The sequence below is a fragment of the Argiope bruennichi genome, chromosome 5 (assembly GCF_947563725.1).
Source record: "Argiope bruennichi chromosome 5, qqArgBrue1.1, whole genome shotgun sequence".
NCBI lineage: Eukaryota > Metazoa > Arthropoda > Arachnida > Araneae > Araneidae > Argiope > Argiope bruennichi.
The window spans coordinates 83508344-83529409 of NC_079155.1; the positions used below are offsets into that span (position 1 = coordinate 83508344).

General features: G+C 29.9%; 1 protein-coding gene across 1 annotated transcript in view; it reads left to right on the forward strand.

The window, feature by feature from the left end:
* Positions 1-21066, forward strand: part of LOC129969378 (glucose dehydrogenase [FAD, quinone]-like) — a 107784-nt gene that overhangs the window by 81560 nt on the left and 5158 nt on the right. The window contains exons 6-10 of the mRNA XM_056083932.1: positions 4217-4387; positions 14181-14334; positions 15744-15907; positions 16744-16921; positions 20658-20880. Of these exons, the coding sequence (XP_055939907.1) occupies positions 4217-4387; positions 14181-14334; positions 15744-15907; positions 16744-16921; positions 20658-20880 (890 nt within the window). The remainder of the gene's footprint in view (positions 1-4216; positions 4388-14180; positions 14335-15743; positions 15908-16743; positions 16922-20657; positions 20881-21066) is intronic.

Genomic DNA, 21066 nt, shown 5'->3' on the forward strand with positions numbered 1-21066 from the left:
CCCTAAGGCACACGGATTTAAACCATAGAACTGAATGACCGGACCGCCGCAACAGCAATTGGCGGGAACTGTGGTTGAGTCCTAAGGGCCGTCACCGGCCACGGTACAACCCTCCCCGAAGGAAGTACGTCCCGTCATCGATGGGAGGAGCCAGATCCCCCACCTATTAGTGTACCCTCCAGGGTGGCGAGATCCAACCACCATGCCGGAAGCATCTCATCCTCATTTCGAGGTGCCCTAGCTCTACTTCTTGTGTGTGTCATTGAGTTCTATGCTATAGTTCTACGTGACAATACTTATGTGCTCTACAATCTCCGCAATTAAAAACTGAAATAAATTAAGCTTTGGAAAGCTTCATCCAGCAGTGCATGGTGCTTTGATAGAGACCCTGGTTGAAGTTCTTCAGTTCAAGAGTAAATTTATATAAAAGCTACCAACGACTTTCTTACGATTTATTAATGGACATACCAATTCACTTACTTCCCAGATAGGCCGGAAGCTCTTTCCGGAATGCCATTGGTGTAAAAATGACCAAACCTCTCACTTCCACATTGTTGATTGGTTTTGTTTCACCAAAGATAGCGTTTTAAAGGAACCGATTTTATTTCATCGACTTTTTGGAGGTTTTTAGATTCATGGCATCGGTTTAACAAAGCTTCATCATCTAGGATTGTAGCAACAAAAATAAAAGTTACATAATCAAAATTTCTAAAATTTTATATCACCCCCATTGGTTTCGTGAAACTATACCACAGCACCAGAAGAGGGCAGTTCCAGACCGTATTTTACTAAAGATTCTAGCTTGATACCCGATAATTGTGTTGTTAATGATACGACTAGTATTAGGCGTGCTGTGGATGTTAAGACAGTGGTTCCAAGATCAGGTTTTGTCTTTGTCTTTTTATCAGAATACGAAATTATGAGGATCATCACAATATAATCCTCGTGTTGTTTCAAAATGAAACGTTAATATATATAAACTCTAAAATTTTATTGATATAAAAACTTTTATATTCACAATTTATTGATAAAGAGTTGAAATTAATGTCAATCTCAGGAAGGAAATGCATTTAATTTGTTTCAATATTCTTGAACAAATCGACATCTTCATTTATTATGTAAACTTAGATAATCACAAGATTTAAGATTGAGCTGAAATTAAATTGTTAAACTGTGTGTATAATTTAAATCATCTTAAGCAGATGATTGCAGACGATAAATAAGCCAGAAATTGTCTCTCTCTATCCATCTCTGCTTCACCAAAAACCTTCGAAAGATGTAAAAAGACGCATGCCTCTAGATCATGTAGATTCTTCAAAGAATTAGATTTAACATTTGTTATTTTCCTACCACATATTTGAGCCTCCCTCGACATGCTTTTTATAGCAATTTTGAAATATTCCATTCGGAAATAAAAATATGACCTATTCATTTCACGACATAAACATCATTAATTTATTTATACATACGTTTCTGTTATTGGTACAATACGATATTGAAATGAATTTTAGAACCATTAAAATCTTACGAAATGTATAAAATTTGATCTTATTTTACTTGAAGAACATCGTTTTTTTACAATAAGTGATAGAGATTACAGAATATGGGCGCAATAGAAAGGCAAAGGTTTTTTGGTTTCACAACATAATTATTTTCACTTGGTGAACTCAAGAAAATATTTATAAACTAATAAATTTCTGTTGCAATTAGTTTATTTATCAGATAGCACGACAGAGATAATTTTCTTTTCTTTCTCTAAAAAACGGGGAATTTCATATTTCAAATTATTCTTTAAAAACTTGTAAAAATGAAAATCGTCCCACAGAAACGTACCAAACATGAAAATATTATAAAAGTGTCCATAAGGATATATATATATCTAGGAGATAAAGATAATTCATTCAATACGACCAATTGGAAAAATAATGATGTCTGTGGTAATGCATTTCTTTTAAACTTTTCGAGAAAGAGAAGATTTTTAGTATGGACTTTAAAGTGTGAAAAAAAGACATAATGCAGTTGTACGATCTCGCATAAGTGGTTGTTTTTTACTAAGAATTGTTTACAGTATTTTTTAAACGGAAACAAAGGATTTTCTTATTTCCAAAATGTAAACCGATCTCACACAAAGTTTTGCTAATGATGCCTTTTCCCGAATGCAAATATTGAATCAAGTATCTAAATTCTTATAAAAAATTAAAAATTGATTGTTTTGCATTAATTTTCTAAAAATATTTTTTGCTTTCATTATTGCAAAAATTTTTAATCAGTCATACTAATCAAACATTTCTTAGTTTTGGAAAAGTTTATGAACTTTTTATGAATAAAATTATATGATTTTTCCTCCATTTTTTTTCAAATTGCTGATACAGGAAAGCTATTCATTTCTTTAAAAAATAATTAATGTGAATGAATTGCTTCTTAAAATTTATTTCCTTGTTTGTATCAATATCAAAAATTTTAATCGTCGATGAAAAGCATATATTAATTTAAAGGTTAATTTAGCTTACGAACAATAGTTATTTATTATGAATAAAATTGTGTCATTGGTTACCAAATTTTATTTCTGTTGTATTTTCACAAATGTGAATACGTGAATCCTTTTCTTCTTAAAATAAGCATGCATGAATAATTTATTAAAACATTTCCTTGTTTATGTCATTGTCAAACATTTTATTCACCGACGATGCATAACCGAATTATTCAAAAGTTACTTGATTTCAGATCATTAGATGAATTTTTTATAACTAAAATGACTTCAACCGAAGTAATTTTTATTTCGATATTTTCCCTGAAAATTATCTCAGGTGGACTGACTTTTTAATTTCTGTAAATTATTGTTTCGTCAAGAATATTTTATTAAATATGGATAGAAGGAGAGTAAACCTGTATAAAAATTTAAGTCCTGTAATTTTTTTTTAATCTGAGGTACATATATTATAACAATTTAAAAGTATAATTCCTTATGCCATTTAGAATATTTTTCCTATTAAAACATATACCTATAAAAATATTCTTAAATTGGGCGCTTTGCCACGCTTAGTTAATTGATGATTGTATAGTTCATTACAAAAAAATTGTCCATAAACTATTAAAAAAGATTTCTGAAAAAATTTCACTGGCCCTATTTTTGAAGGATGGAACGACAAAAATTCATATCTTCTAAGGTATATTATTATTCGGATAGTATTCTGTTGAAACATTAAGTAGTTTCAAAACAGTTCATTCTTTCTGTCGGTTTGCCACTCTAATCTATAAGTATTTAGGAAAAAACGGTCTATGCTTTGCATTTAAGAAAATGACGAGTTTTCTATGATGAAAGTAAGCTGAAGTATGCTTACGAAAATATGTCGAAATGGTAATAATTAATGTTCGCATAATCAAGTCGGAAATCGAAGATAGTTTTTATTTATTCGGAGGCATGAGGGAAGAACCCCCCCCCCGCCTTTCCCCATCCTTAAATTCTCATCTCAAATTTTACTAAGATTTGAAGCTCTGGTGATGGAAGGGTACGGATGTTAGTAAAATTGGCATCCTCCCAAAGGTTAGGTTAAGAAGCCCATGTTAGGTTAGGTTAGGTATGGTTAGCCCATGGTTTGGTTAAGAAGTGCTCGGAAATAAGGAAAAAAAAACCCAGTTTTATACAAAATTTGCTTTTCTTTAATGAAAATTAGACTTTGCGTGTTTTAATTTGTAAAACATAAATAGTTTATTTAGAGCTTCTGAGCTAGAATTGTTTTAAAAAAAATTTCGTACTTTAAAAGAAATGTAGATGTTAGATGATTTTAATATCAAAATCATCTAACATTTGTTTAAGACACTTCATTAAACAAGGAGTTGAAATTTTTTCCCCAGTATATTAAAATAAACAAAGTATTGTCTAAACATAAATTTTAAAACTCTTCACTAAGATATCTATAATATATTTTTATAAAGCCATCGATCCTTGGATTAGTTCCGTTTCTAAATTACTCCTTTACAAAACTTAAGAAATTCTGTTCTATAAGCAATCCTGTTATCTCCCTTTTTAGTTCAACAAAATATACAGATATTTCCATCAGGTACTGCCTTGATGCCATTACGATGCATGCCTACAACGTTATTTAGCTATGTTTTTCTTTTCCTCTTGGCATCACTTATCTAAGTTATTGTACTCTCTATCCATTTTATCATTCTATGCACTTTATCAATTCTCTCGCGACTTCTTTACTTCCAGATCCATATCGACCGACACAAGCGTGCACGGGCCGTCGAGTTTGATCGTCTCAAGATGACGTACATCGTGAAGGCCAGGAAAGAAATCATCGTCTCTGGAGGGTCCATCAACAGTGCCCAATTACTCATGCTGTCAGGGATCGGTCCCAAGCATCATCTAGAAGAAATGGGCGTAAGTTCTATTTTCATTTTAATATACGCTAATCACAATTTTTTGTTCCAAATAGATATAGATACAGATAGAGAGACTTTTATGTAATAAAAAAAATTAGACTTCAAGATTTTGAGAAACCATTACGATTTAGATCTTCTTAAATCCAAGAAATCAATTTTAGATTTATATCTATTTATTCGTTAACACGGACACATTTTAGACTAAAACATTTACCAAAAAGTATATTAATGAAATGTGGCTTAAAGTTTTATTTTATCTCCCAAATAGTTAATCTGCATCGCATTTTGGACTAAAACCGTTATTAGATGTGTGTACATGTCTGGCTATGTATATACATTCACTATAATTGAAAAACACGATGAATCAAGTATGCAGTTTTAGCATTAAAATTGTACAAATGTTTTAGAATTTATTCAGTCGGAAGAGGTAAAATCCAAAATGCATACTCTGTTCTCTTCGACTTAACTTGTGCAAAAGTCGAAAGGATAACATTCGCGCTCGTTTTTCATTGGAGAACAGGGTATTACGAAATGTAATAATCATGAGTTCGGAATTATTCACAACTTATGAATTAATAAAAGTATGTGGTGACCATTTAAGCGGTAATGGAGAAGAATGTGGAAAGTTTATCTCATTTTCCCACAAAGACGCAGTGATCTTCATTGAAAAACTCTGGACTTTCTCGTTACGGACTTTATAGAAACACTAATGAAAAATATTCCAAGAAAATTCGATTCATAATGCTATATTTAGCACTCACAGACAATCAGCATGTCAGAGAACTATTGCAGTTTTTCTTAATTAGTGCCTGTTTGCATGCACATAAAACGGAGAAAATAGGAAATGTATGATTAGTATTCAAGATATTCAATGAAAAATTCATAATTTTTCTCACTTTTATGTCTAATAGTTAAAAAATTCAAATACGTTCTGAGGCTTTGCTTAAATTAATGATATTTTGAAGCAATATTTTTTTTTTTTTTTCATTTCCATATGATATTTATCGAGAAAAAATTGAGGAAAACACTCTCAATCAAAAACAAGTGACCCAGATAGCATATGAAACTGTATATAAACATGATGGTTCGACTAGTGAATGCAAAAAAAGTTTAAGAATAACTCAAAATTCTTGTAAATTATATGAATTTTAGTAAAATCATAGAATTTTGTAGAATTTATGGCTCTTTTTTCGATACTTACAAAACGCAGATGTTTAAAATGATTTACCATTACATTTATATTTTGATTCATACTCTAAACAATGTTATGATCAAAATGTATATCAAATTTCAGACAGATATCTTTATTTGTGTTTAAATAATCATGTTTAAAAAATGAAAAATTTGGGAAAAAAATACATTTTGAGAAAAATGCATTTAAAACTTTTGATTTTAAATTTTCAACAAAATGGAAAAAGGATTTTTCTTCAAAAATACTTAAATTGGTAGATTATATTCCAGAACATATTTTACTTTTTAAAATTTCAATTTAGGAAATTTTTTGTTTGTCTATTTCTTCATTATATTCAGTACTTATTGTACTCATTAGAGTCGCTTTGCTGTGCGGTCCGCACAGGCACATTTCTATATTTCATCAGTTAACTTTAAAACGCCCTTTTAAGTTAAAAGACTGAACCTAGAGAAATATTTTTGACAGTCAATTTCTATCCTTAATTTTTTTAATTATTACCTTAGTTAATTGCATTAATGGCTTTAAAATTTTCTTACCAAGCATTATTTTATAAATTTAAATTATAAAAACATTTTCATTCATAAATTATTTTATATCAAACTCTTAAAAAAAGACTTATTGTATTTTTAATTCTCAAAAATTGCTAGAGGTTAATCCCATCGCTTTCAATGACTTACTTAACCCTTGCATCGAAACTCAATTAATTCTATACTGACATTTGCAATTAAGAGTACGAAGTAACTAACTTTAAATATAAAAAATCACTTGAATATTTTCATTTCGCGTTCATTCATTCACATTCTTTTATGGATTGAAATAACATTAAATATTCCCAAAAATATGTGCCTTCTAGTTACAAAGCTTAATGTCTCTAAAGTAATATAATTATGGAGAAATTCTGTAACCGTGTATTTTCAAAATATAATTTAATAATTTATAACTGCTGAATTCAATTGCTATTAATAGTAATCATTTTTACTAAAATACATGCTCTGATAAACAAGGATTCGGTAAAACACGAAGGATTCACAAATAATAAATTCAATAATAACTATCATTATGATTCTGATTTCTCTGTGAAAGTTTTACTGAAAAAAGGATTTCTGCTTTATTTAAATTTAGGGTATTGGGGCAATTTTATTTGATTTCTATAATATCCATACAAACATAATTATTATAAAATAGATATGAAAAGTTTATCTCTGCTAAAAATAAAGTAGAATATGTGCTCATGCATCCATGTGTGTATATTGATATTTTACATATCAGACTATATGACCTAGAACTACTAGGTTTGGTACAAATGTAGGATAGTGCTTAGGGTGAACATTTGGTGGGTAAAAAGGCGCACCCCAAGACGAATTTTCAACTTTTAATTAAAATTTTAAGGAATTAAAAATTGAGTGGATTTTCTGCAATAAAATAATTTAAAATAACTGAAACAAAAATATTTTTACGCTATTTCAAAATTTGAAAAACAAAAATTACCTTTTTAATGATTCCAATATCGTGTAATTACTTTTTATAAATTTTAACAATTTTTCTAAAATTATTTTTGTATAATAATAGCTTTCTTTGTTTATCAAATATTTAAATGCATGATTTACTACCAATGTTGAAAGCTAAAAAAGTTGTTTATTATATGGGAAATTCACATAAAAAAATCAGAAAATCAAGTTACAATATAATGAAATACAACATGCAATTAGAAAACAATAACTCTGAAGAGTTAAATATTATTATTATTAAGAAAGATCATTTATGCAACAAATAGAACAGTGTATGAAAAGGTATACAGAATAAGTGTCAGAGAAGACAAATAGAACAGGATATTAAAATAACAAGGCTCTAATATTTTTTTATAATTTGATGCCTTTGTGAAAATCAACAACATTAGGGTTGTATATAGCAAATTTATTGGGAATGAAAAACAGGAAATTCTCGCAATGAATCCCCAGTGGCGGCTAATTAAAAATAAATGATTACAGAAAGAAAATATTTAATTTGAAAAATTGTATTTCGCATCATTTCTTGCTAAACAAAATATTTATGAAATCCAAAATTGCTGACGGAATATAAAAATTATTACAATATTCAGATAGATTTGCGACACTATTAAGCACTTAAAAAAACAGATTACTTTCGGTTTCCAAGAAAGAAGAACATTTTCAAAGAAAATATTCTAAGTTCGCAGTTCAGTTCGTTTCATTAATTTTGAAACCACTCGAAGATTTTCGAGGGCGAACTCGTGTTCTTTTAAGCCTTAATAAAATAACGATTGCGTAATGTAACATTCTTCAATTTTGTTTCACATTAAGCCGAGAACAGTTGAACCTTAAATCACAACTTTTGTATAAAACTAGGTACGGTTACAGCCGCGTGCACTGCTCATCACTTGTAGAATTGAGGCTGGTAACAGAATTTCTCTTTCGAAAATATTTTTTCAACTTAAAACAGTCGTTAATTCCTCGGTCCCTATTAATAAACTCAGCGATTTGTGTCACGAATTCTTTAAAATGGGAAATTGGAATCTTAACGCATAGTAAAAGAAAAAAAAATAGTTATTAAAGGATTTGTGGCGGATAGAACCTGGGACCTTGTGGTTCGCAGCCCAGTAACATGACCACATTATAAAAGCAATCACTCGTGTAGCGTAGCTGTTAACTGGCTTATAAGCTTTCACCATAGATTATTTAAACTCTTAAACTTAATCAGGGTGGGTGGTCTTCCCAAAACTTGCTTTCATACTCTATAATATATTTGTCATACCAGATAACGCCTTACACGGCAATGGTGTAAAATAATTCATGAAATATTAACTTTTGGCAAAAATGTATTATTACTGCATCTGACGTGTCATCCTTGGCGAATTATTTGGCGATTAATCCCTGGCATGCGGTTAATAGTATCCGAATTTTTTTTTTTTCTTTTAGACATGTTTTTCTCAACCGATTGAAACAAAAATTTGATACTAAACTGCGCTTGTAGTCATAACGCCCCACACCAAGTTTGATATATTTAAATTGTTGCGTTTTTTGAAAATGACCGCGTTTACTTGTTTCCGAAAGTACAGGCCGACAAATAGCCCCCCCCCCGTAGTTGGATTTGGCACAAAATTTGATAGGCGTTTACACTGTAGATTTTAAATCTGTGTACCGAATTTTATTTATCTAGCTGTCTTCGTTTTGTAGTTACCGTGTTAACTTATATTCGAACAACCGGACCGACGAACTTCCTCTGAACTTTTACTCAAAATTTAATAGAAATTTGCAAATTTGATTTAAGGATCATATATCAAAACTCTTTGAGCTATCTTTGTCACAGAGAGGCGGACATTTTCCAAAAATGTGTTTTTAGAACTTAGAGAGGTCTAAAACATAGGGATCCATCAAAATCTCGAATTGGAATTCTTTGACGATTACTATACTTTCTCTATACTTCGGATACAAAAAAGTAATAAATTATTAAAAATAAAACTAATTTACAGAAATCAGTTTATTCTATCGACGCATGTTAAAGTTTTATTCTCTCAAATGAAGAGTTAAAATATTTTCAAAAGAAATTCAGAATCAATTCATTGAAATATATGTAAGATGACCAATGTTTTAACTCTATAATATTCATAAGTAATTTCGAAAAAAGAAAGAAAGAAAGAATACATTTATTTGTAGATGAGAATTTCTTTTCAAATCAGTGCAAATTAGTGATATCAGTTCTTTTTAAAATGTTAACGATGTTTTTTTAGATATTTTACAAAGTTCGTGAGGGCCGGGATAGCCTGGTTGGTAGGGCGTTGGATTCGCGTCCCTTGCGTTGCGAGCTCGAACCCCGCCCTCCAAAGACTCCCCGTTTGTGTGTATGTGGTGGCTGGCACACATATGAATCTGTTGTGGTCACAAAGTCTTCCATATCGAAAGCGATACCACAGGGGGTACTGGATGAGGGGGAATCGTTCTCTGATTCAGGTCTAAATTACGATTTGTGGGTGAGTGAATGAAATGCAAGAATGAAGTCCGCCCCGTAAGAAGAGTTGTAACGTGTGTGTAGCTAAGTCGTACTCTTGATCCTAGATGGCTCTATTAAAAAAAAAGAGACGAATCCTGACTTCTAAAGCAAGTGGGCTTGTCTATAATAAGTGCCATTAGAAACAACAACAAAATTCGCATAATTATGAAGTTTATATTCTACTTATACCTAAAATAATTTCAGATGAAAAAAAAATTGAATAATTCTCATCTTTTCTAATGGCAGACGACTATTTGCAAAAGTAATAAAATTATCTTCGTTTTTAAAATGTCAAATATATATTTACTTTGATAAAATGACACACCTATTGTAAACGATACATGTCCATTTATTTTAAATAAATGAGATTCTATTTCGACACCCAATTTCCGTTAAAGTCATTTGCATCATTATTCCTTTTTATAACAATACATTTATTACATTGTGTTCACAAAAGATGCTAATTACTCGCTAGATTTCAGACAATAGTTAAACAAACAAAAAAATACAATACCATAAATAGTTTTTCCCCATTCATATTAGTGATCTAACTGCTTATTCGGCTACAAGAAAGAGATATATTTATCAGCAGAGGTATCACAAAAAAAAAAAAAAAAAAAAGTGGCAAAGCAACAACATCCGGTCTTCTACATTCTGACAAGCGATGAAATATAGTAGCACACAAATAGAAACATGACCTGAACAAGGCAATATTGCACCGTCATGCATAACTTAGAACTTAGTGAGGGGTTAATGCTTGTAAGAAAGTAATGTTCACGTTACATTGCGTGGTCGGAGAAAAGAGATGTTTTTTATGGATAAGGACCAATTTTCTCTCAATTTTCTTGTAGTGTGGGAATCAAACTGAAATTCTTAAAACTAAAATGCAAATGAATGTATGTCGTGGAAAAAGTAGGGAACCGCCTCTCTGTCTTATTTTTTTCTGACTAGCTTATTATTATTTTGTATAATGTAGGTTATCCACTTTAATAATGGCCTCGCTTTTGGTGATTCTACTTAATTCGATTTCAAAATAATAAAAAAAAAAATCGAAACTCAGGATTTTTTTTAAAAAAAATTTTGCTGATTGTCGTCAAATTTTACAAATTGTATTGTTTATTACCAAGACCATAAGGTAATTCAAACCATTCATCAATTATCTTAGAGAACAAAAGTCTTTATTTGAACAAAAGTTGAACAACAGACGATGCTTTTGCCATTTATTAAATGAATATATACAAAAAGAAATAGATAAAAAAAAAATTTAAAATGCAAAAATATTTTTTTTTTAAACTCCAACTTACGATTATGCTTAAAACCTTCAAATCACTCGAAAAATAAAAAAGAATTAGGAACATTTGAAAGCCTTTAAAAAAAATCAGAGGGTGTTATTTTTTGAAATGCTAATTTCTGCAGCAATTCATATCTATACAAAAATTGCATTAAAAAAAAATTTTTTTTTAGCTCTGGAATTATAAAAGCTTTCAACGTAATATTCCTATAGACCTGAGTGGAAGCACAAATAAAAAAAATAGCTCCATATTATTTTTTTAATGAATTTCAAAGTTCCCTACTTTTTTTTTATTTTTCGAGTTATTTGAATGTTTTAAAGCTCCTATTAGGGATGGAATTTTTTGAACATTTTTTTATTTTTTTTATTTTTCGAGTTATTTGAATGTTTTAAAGCTCCTATTAGGGATGAAATTTTTTGAACATTTTTTTTTTTTGTATTTTTCTCTTAAATTTTTCCTCTATCTGTTTCTCTTTGTATATATTCGTTTAGAGCACAGTATTCCTGCAAAATCTTTAACCTCCCCTCATAACTGGAAAATTTTCACATTTACCACTACAAACTTTCGCAGAATCGAGGGCTTAATCCGCTGTTATTAAGCAATGTCTTAGTGCTCTAAAGATAAAAGACGATTTATCATAAAAATTCTGTCTCAATTTTTTAAATCTTTAAATTTTTTCCAATTTTTTATTTTTTATTTAATAAATTGCGACTACATCATTTAATAAATATCTGTTTTACAAATGTCACGTCATGTAAATTAACAGGATTATATCTGAATTACAAAATTTAAATCGAACGATCGTGTATTATTGAAATATTTGATAAATCAATTGATTTTAGCCAGAACTTATTTACTACTAAAAATAAATAGTGAATTTAAAATCCTACATAAGAGAAAAGAGTAGCAGAAAAAAAAGTTCTTCTGAACACAAGTTTTTGATGAAGTTTCATTATTAAATGAAGAAAAAGCGAAGTTTTTTCTCTTTAATTTCTAATACATTCAACATGAAAATGATAAATACAAGGCTCAGAAACTGTTATATTGTTTTTGTATAACTGAACATTCATGAATGGTTTCAACAGAATCCAAATCCAAAATCACTTTTTTCTTTTGACATGTAACGGATTGTGATGGGCGAGGATAGAACCTGGGACCTGGTGGTTCGCAGTCCAGTAACATGACCATGATACAAAGGCAATTGCTCGTGTAGCGTAGCTGTTAACTGGCTTATAAGCTTTCACTACAGACTCTCCCTCCAGTGAGTCGGAGGTGAGACAAACGATATGGCTGTTGAGTGATGATGTATTAGCTGTTGATTCTAATGCGCCTTACCCATGTGAGTAGCGCCAAGTGCTATGGCGAGCGTGTGTGGGTGAGTGGTTGCTGATGCTGTTGCTGCATCAAGTGAATCTGACGACTTTGGGTTGCTGCGTCAAGTGAATCTGACGACTTTGGGTTGCTGCGTCAAGTGAATCTGACGACTTTGGTTTGCTGTGAGTAGATGGCGCCACAACGGCTATACGAAGGTTGAAGGTTCATTGTCCGAGGTCACCAATGTAACGGGATGTGATGAGCGAGGATAGAACCTGGGACCTTGTGGTTCGCAGTCCAGTAATATGACCACGATACAAAAGCAATTGCTCGGGTAGCGTAGCTGTTAACTGGCTTATAAGCTTTCATTACAGACAGTTTGACAATATTCTTTTCGTATCGTAAGTACATACCTTCCGACTATAACTCGATAAACTTACGATATGAGGTATTTTCATTGTTAACCATTTTTTACTTTCTAGTATACGAAGTTATAAAGAAGGTATTATATACGCCAAAAGATTCGAATTCGGGATTTTGACAATTCACCGCACTTTAGACTTCTCAGAATCCGAAAAACACATTTTTGTCATTACTTCTCTATCAGTCTGTAACAAAAATGTTTTGATGGACGAAATTTGATATATGGTCTTTACATCGAATTTGTAGATTTATATCAAATTTTGAGAGAAATCCATTCAAAGGAAATCCATCTGTCCAGATCTTTTATTAAATAAAACAACAACTCTAAAACGAAGAGAGTTATATAGATAAAATTTGGTATACAGATTTAACATCTATATTGTTGACACCAATCAAATTTTGAACCAAATCCATCCATTGTGTTGACCTTTTGTCAGTCTATACCTTCACCATCATGTAAGCGCGATGATTGAAAAATGCAATGATTTAAATATATTAAATTTGGTATGTGATTTTGCGACTTCAATTGTAATTCTATGTCAAATTTTTGTTTCAATCGGTTGTAAAAAAGAGTCTAAAACACAAATTCAATTTTTATGTATCTATTGCTAAATGCCCCAGATTAATCCTCAGAAAAATCACCAAAAATGATACAATATATTCAGAAAAAATGTTACATTCCCGCCAAAGATTTATATTTCGTAACTACTATGATGATGTGGCGAATTGGGATGAACGAGAATAGAACCTGGGACCTTGTGGTTCGCAGCCCAGTAACATGACCACGATACAAAAGCAATCTCTCGGGTAGCGTAGCTGTTAACTGGGTTATAAGCTATTCACTACAATGAAAAGCAAGGCATTCGCGGCTTTTATTCAAGGTGACTATTTTATGGAGGGAGGGGGGGGTGATACCTTTATTAGGGAGTACCCGAGAAAGGCTTGGAGAAATCATTCCCGTTGATTTATATTTACCGTGTTCATATATAGAGAGATCATTCATTATAGTTTCGAAGGACTACATCAGCCTATAGACTAGTTCTACTAGTATTTCAAAATAAGTTGCCCGAATTTCTTCCTTTACTCTCTGTACACTTGATTGAATGCGTGCGATGTTTTTCATACAAACATGAACATAAGAGATTATTCAGAAAAATTTTTGTTTGAAGAATATTTTTTTTAATAATGTTATAGGGAAAAAATATCTAAACATGTTCGACATATTTAAACTTCAATTGGTAAAATTTTGCTTTGGTAATACATTAATATAATTTCGAAGATATCTTATAATGCTATTAATATAATTACGAAGATATCTTTTTTGAGGAAATATGAATCAGAGATGAATAAATGAAAATGATGAATAAATAGCAAAAATTATTTTTAAAATTTGTTTTTAAACAAACAGTGTTAATTTTTTGTTGTTGTTGAATTCATAAATGTGATAATGAATACAAACTTTAGCCACGTTTCTTTGACAGTTTGACAATATATCTGCATTTTTTAAAATAAATAAAAATATATGTATATAACAGGATTAAACTGACTTTCATTTATTTTCCCAGATCCCAGTTGTAGCAGATCTCCCTGTTGGATACAATTTGCAAGATCACATATTTCCTGGTGGAATCCATTATTTAGTCGACGAGCCTGTTGCTATTGTTCAACCGAGAGTGTTTACATTCAAAGAAATCATCAGATATCTGTCCATAGGCAGAGGTACGTGTATTCTCATGATTTCTTTTAAGCAATACAAAAGGATAAAGAAATGCATTATTCTGTCAAACATCATTTTGTTTTTCATTTTTAATAACTATAAAGTTTAAAGATGCTTCTTATGTCATGTATATTGACTAAAAAACAATATAATATATAATATTTCAATAAATATATAATTGAAATTTTGTAATTTAAGTAATTATTATTGAAACAGTATATGTAAACCTCAACGTATCCTTACCTTCGACACTTCTTTCTGAACAGCATCGCTAGTTTGGGGATAAGAAGTAACTTTATAAGTAAAAGGGCTTTCATTTCCTTGACAGTATATGAAGGGTTTCTACTATCAAATAGCTGCATTTTCCCCTTATTTTTTAACAGATAGCATTTATTGCTGGTAACAAAATAGATACGTGCAACGTTTTATTTTATTTTTTTCTAATTTTTAGAAAATAAGGAAGTAGATAAAGTATGAAGCTTTTGTAAGTAATTATAATTCATTAAAGCGCTATACATAGTGTGATATTATTTATATTTAAAATTTTAAAAGCAATTTTTCTTTGCAAAAAAACTTTATTTACACAAGCACATCATTCAAATAATAATGTATCTATATTTTGATTAAATAACTTTTATTTTTAAATTCAAGTTAAATATTTAATGATGCAAATCTAAAAATGAAAGAACATTAAGGAATGTAGAAATTTTTTAATATAGATTTTAGTTTAGTTTAGTTATATTAACGTGCCGTTTGAAGCAACATTAGGGCTATTTTGGGACGGACCTCGTAATTTTGAACCGTGGTCAGATGACGAGGACGACACCTGAGCTGTTTTAATGCAGAAGAATGCACCCAGTATTGAATCCATAAGAAAGATTTTAAGTTGAATACATCGATTAATTTAATCATGATTAATTTTGTCTTTAAAAACGCTGAACATATCTAGTGAACTCTTTTAGCGAATTTATAAATAGTAAGAATAATCTGGTTCATTTAAATATCTTTAATAAGATCTTTCTTGGAGTTCTTAAATCTTTCCTTTAAACAATTGTAAATATTAATCAAAATCTTAAATTTAAATTATATTTTTACATTTCACTAAAAAGTAACACGAATAAAATATAATTTAAAACTAAACATTTGAAATTAACAAATTTTCTTAAGCATTTCTCAATCAATTTTCCAAGTTTTGAAGGGTTTTACATAATATTTTCTTTTTCCTAATTTATATTTTACTAATTATATTCTTTCCCCTAATTAATATATATCATTAATAAAAATATTTAAATTAAATTTAAAATAATTTGAGCAATTTAAAAATATAACAGCATTTTGAGATAAAACAAGTATCTATAACTCAATGATATTTTTCTTCAAAAAACATTTGAAATTTGTAAATTTTTTTCAGGTCCTCTAACTGTGCTTGGAGGCGTTGAAGGACTTGGTTTTATAAATACAAAATACGCTAACAAGACCGAGGATTATCCGGACGTCGAAATACATTTCCTATCGGGATCTCCAGCAGCAGACGGTGGGCAGACATTTCAGCGAGTGCACGGACAAACACGAGAAGTAATTATAACCCAAACTCAATAAACAAAAACTTTAAAAAAAAATATTTACGATAAAGCTACATGCTTTTGATAATGCTCCTGAGTGTAATACATGAGTAGTCTAAATGTATAATCAAATATTCCATTCAACATCCTAGCAGACGACTGATGTCAATAAACGAAAATACCATGAATAGTTAACTGTAATTGCATTATTGAAAAATATAAATCCTAAAAATAACATTTAACTAAGTGATCGATATACAGCGCATTCTGATATGTCCAAATATAAAGAATATTACATCGAGCACTTTTTTTTTATTTAATTGAAACACAATTAATAGGTTATTTTTCTAACAGGTAATTTGCAAATTAGTAAATGATCAAGTACATCACTTAAATAATTAATTGAAGATTTATAGTTAAAAAGTATCTTCATCATTAAATAATATTTTGCATTTTATTGCACTAAATAAATTACATTTTTTCCTCACCAAACAGAAGTCAAATCCAAAATGATCGATTAAGATTTGAGTGTTGCAGCAAAGGTTGATGTTCAGAAAACGAAATTCATCGTTGAATTCTAATATAGTAAATAATCACTGTATTATGAACTATTTACTATCGCTGTAATTTATTCTCTGTCGGAAGACATATGTTTTCCATTTTATGTTACATAGATTACTTTTTTAAAAATCATTTGTACAATTTTATATACCTCTTTTTTTTTTTAGTAGGTGTCACATTTAGCAATCCTAATAATCTTAATTTAACTAAGTTTATCAGCAATTTCATTTGATAAATTAATTTTAAAATGATTTTTTTTCTTGTTTCTAAGCAATATTTTCTTTTTAGATGTGGGAGAAGATGTACAAGCCATATGCATACAGAGATTCTTACACATTTTGTCCCGTCTTGTTGAGACCAAAAAGTAGAGGGTACATTAAACTCAGATCACCCGATCCATACGATCCACCCGTGATTGATCCCAGATATTTGACTCATCCGCAGGACGTGCTTACCATGGTTGACTGTAAGTCCAATAAAATTTCATGCATTTATACGGAAAGTTTATACATAAATGGATTATTTTTGCCTGTAAATATCTTTTTTTTAACGAAAAGTGATCGCTTAAAATGTTTATTTTTATACTTTAATATTGAAAAAATACTTATCAAATAATATGTAAATTCTCTAAACATATTTTTAATAATAGCTTTATGTATATTTTTAACTAATTAAAAATATATGATATATTTTTTGGTTATCAGTTAGTTTGTCGGGATTATTGATTACTAGCCGCCTTTGGCAACCAGCCGGTTCGCCAATCTTAATGTTTGTTAAAATTTTAATAATTAAATATTTTATGCAATTCCAACTTTAATAGATTCTTCAGGAAAATATTTTAAAACTTCGAATTTTGATAGTCATATAATTCACTCATAATATTATAAAGGCCTTCAGTCATAACGTGATATGTATCTCTCTAATTTTCTGTTACCCCTCGTAGAATTTATGCTTTAAATTAAAGTGTAAATGATTAATCTTCAATTAATATAATAATATTTTTTACTGAAACAAAGCATTTTTTTAATAATATGATTACTGATAATAGAGTCACTGAGCGTTTAAACTTTATGGGCACTAAAGAATATCTTTCTTAATTTATGTAATATCTCAAGAATTTGTCAACAAAATTTCTCAGATTCATCATGAACAGATCGATTCATTAACAATGTTTCATTTTAAATGCATCAAACACTAAGAAAATAAAATGAATCATTTAAAATAATCGGTCTAAAACAGGTTTAAAAAAAAGTACTTAAAAAACGATGGACTTAAAACTATAAGTATATACAAAAAATATATAACTAACATAAATACAATTTACTTACAAAAGCATGCAACTAACCTAAAAATAATTTAAATCATACGTTGATAGTGGTTGTCATAACAACAATCAGAACAGTGCGCATGCGTGAAGTTTCTTCGCCAGTTAGGTAACGCAAATGCGTGAATTTTTCTACGCCAGCTGGGGTAACGCTATGCAGATTATACATTTTTAATTTCCTTTATTCTGTGTTATTTTAATTCAAAAGTACTTCAGAATGAATCTGAAACATGGATTCATTAACAATGTTTAATTTGAAATGCATCAAACATTAAGAAAATAAACAGAATCGTTTGAAATAATCCGCCGAAAAATATTAACCCTAGCCTCATTACTGTTGGCAGAAAAAGCCTTACTCATTTGGCGGTGGGGAAAATGGAAGATTTTTTTGGCGGGAAAGTTAGTTTTTAATTAATAATTAAAATTTTAATTAAAATTTCAAAAAAAGGGACCCCAGGTGCACATTCCCGACCTCTAAGGTATACATGTACCAAATTTGATAGCTGTATGTCAAATCACCTGGCCTGTAGAGCGCCAACACACACACACACACACACACACACACACACACACACACACACACACACACACACACACACACACACACACACATTGAGCTTTATTATAAGTATAGATATAAGATTTCAGATGAACTAAAGGATATGGTATAAATGGCAAGCTGTAATTTTTATAGGCATATAAGCTATCAAGTATGGTAACTTAACTGTATTCTTTAACTGATATTTCTACTTTTAGAACGATTTGGCAGATATTGGCGGAAAATCTGTACTCTATTCTTTACTTTTACCAAAATATCAATTAAAGCCTATTCAAAACTTAGTTTTGACGACTATCTCAGCAAGATATCTTTTTAATTTCAAACTTTGACAGTCATAAGTTAAATTCTTTTGTAATTAATTTCAATCATTCATAATGCTTTTTTAAAAAACAAAACATTTATTAGATTATAAAAAATACACATCACAGCGTGCATCTACAATGTTATTATTTTTGGCTCCAAGACATTTATCTGTTGTCATTCCTCTGTAGACATTATCTCTCCCATAATAAAAAATATACCACGATCGTGATTTTGTTCGTTACAAATAAAATATAGTTGCATATATAACTCGTACTATTTTAGAAGCGTAATATAGATATATTCATTGAGCTGTACTCCATACTAATTTACTGCCATTTCACATAAAATCTGAGATTTAATTTTTATATGAGGAGTGCATTTTTTTAATAACATAATTGCTGAGTGTAAGCCTGCTCATAAAAATTATAAAAACAGAAAGAATTATCATTCAACGTTGAAATCTTGTATATGCTACAGAATAGTTATCATGACTTACGCAACATACCAAAAGGTTATTCAATAAGAATTTCTGTGATTTAATAATAATAATAATAATAGGAGAAGCAGAATAAGAAAACAAGACATCTAGATAAGAAAACGATAGTATAAAATCGTTTAAAAATGCACAATAATTAAGAAATTTTCTCAATACTTACTTACGATTCTGTAATTGCCACACAGTATTCACAAATTTTATTAAAATAAATCTTTAAATAAAAACCTATTTAATAAGGAACAAGTATTATTAAAAAAAGTATTACAATTATTATATAAAACAAAATTTTTTAAGTTAATTCCTACTTAAGTCAACAATTTTTTTATTATTATTTTAGTTACTTTTTATTAAATAATTACAAAATTAGTGACAAACTTGGCGACCATTTGGTGACATGGTGACGAATTTGGTGACCAAATAGAAATTACTGGACAAATTTATTTAATTAAATAATATTTGAAAAAAAATCTGTATTAACATCAAGTGTCATCCACTACGTTTAAAAAAATGTATTTGAACTTGAGTGGATGAATAAAAAGTATTTTATTTACGATTGAAAATTTAAACAAGATATATAAATATATATAGGGAGAGTGTGAACTAATAGTAGGAATTGAAAAATAAGCCGGCTCTTGATCTTGATCCTCACTAATGGAAGAAAAAAAAAATCAAGATGATTTATTAGCAACAATGGGAACAATTTAGGTTTCATTTACGACAACGAAAATAGTAAAATATACTAAAAAAATATTATTAAAAATTATGGGAATTAAGTTAGTATCTTTGAAAAATAACATTTTGAATTTTGGAAATGTATAAAAATTACTTTTGCACCATATTTTCGGAAATCATTGCGGAAAAAGCCAAAATTTCAATTAAATTAAAATTTCAAAAAAAAAAAAAATCTTTGTGGTGGACACTTTTATCCTCATAATTTACATGTATCAAGTAACTCGTAAAACGGTCTGGCCTGTAAAAATGCCAATAACATATTCTTCTCTATTATTAGTAAAGATATGTCACTTAAAATTATATTTCATGTCTCTTTCTTTAGGAGTAGCTTTGATATAACTGATGAAGATTTGACTACAGATCTTCTCTGTGTCTATTCTATTAGCATACGCTTGCTTTATAAGCATAATAGATAACAAAACAAATAGCTTGCAAAAAAATCATAATTCACGCCCATATGAAAGAAAATGTGACATATTAAGAAAAGGGGTTTACCAATTGCTAAGCGTCGACGTTAGTTTTATTTTAGTTATATTAACGTCCCATTTAAAGAAACACGAGCCATTTGGGGATGGATCTCTTAATTTTGAACCGTGGTCAGATGACGAGTTGCCTATGCTGGCAACCCCCCACCCTTTAAGCTTCCAAGCCACACCAACGAAAAGTTACCGAACTTTCATTTGCTCTGAAATCCACTGTATTAGTAATAAAATAACTTAGCAACTTCCCTAGTAATTTCCTTTAACATACCGTACTGAGTAAAAAACCACAAATATCTTTCGTTTCAGCTATGAAAATTTGTATGGCCTTCGGCGAATCTCCAGCTTTCAAGAAGTACGGTGGAAGACAATTTGACACAACAATGCCCGGATGCGAGATCTATGTGAAGAACAGCGACGAGTACTTGGCATGCGTGGCACGCTCTTACACCTCCACCATTTATCATCCTGTTGGCACCTGCAAGATGGGGGCACCAAACGATCCTACAGCCGTGGTGGATCCACAGCTCAGGTATATTGGAAAGATTTTCATTTTAATTGTTTTTTGAGGATGCCAGATCACTAGAAAATTTCGAGTTGAAATCTTAATTGTCAAATTGTTATAGAATTTTATTCGTAGAAAATTTTCGGATGTCTTCGTTTGTGTCGAATTTTGAACGTCAATGATTTTAAAGTAGGTAAAAATAGTTTTTTTTAC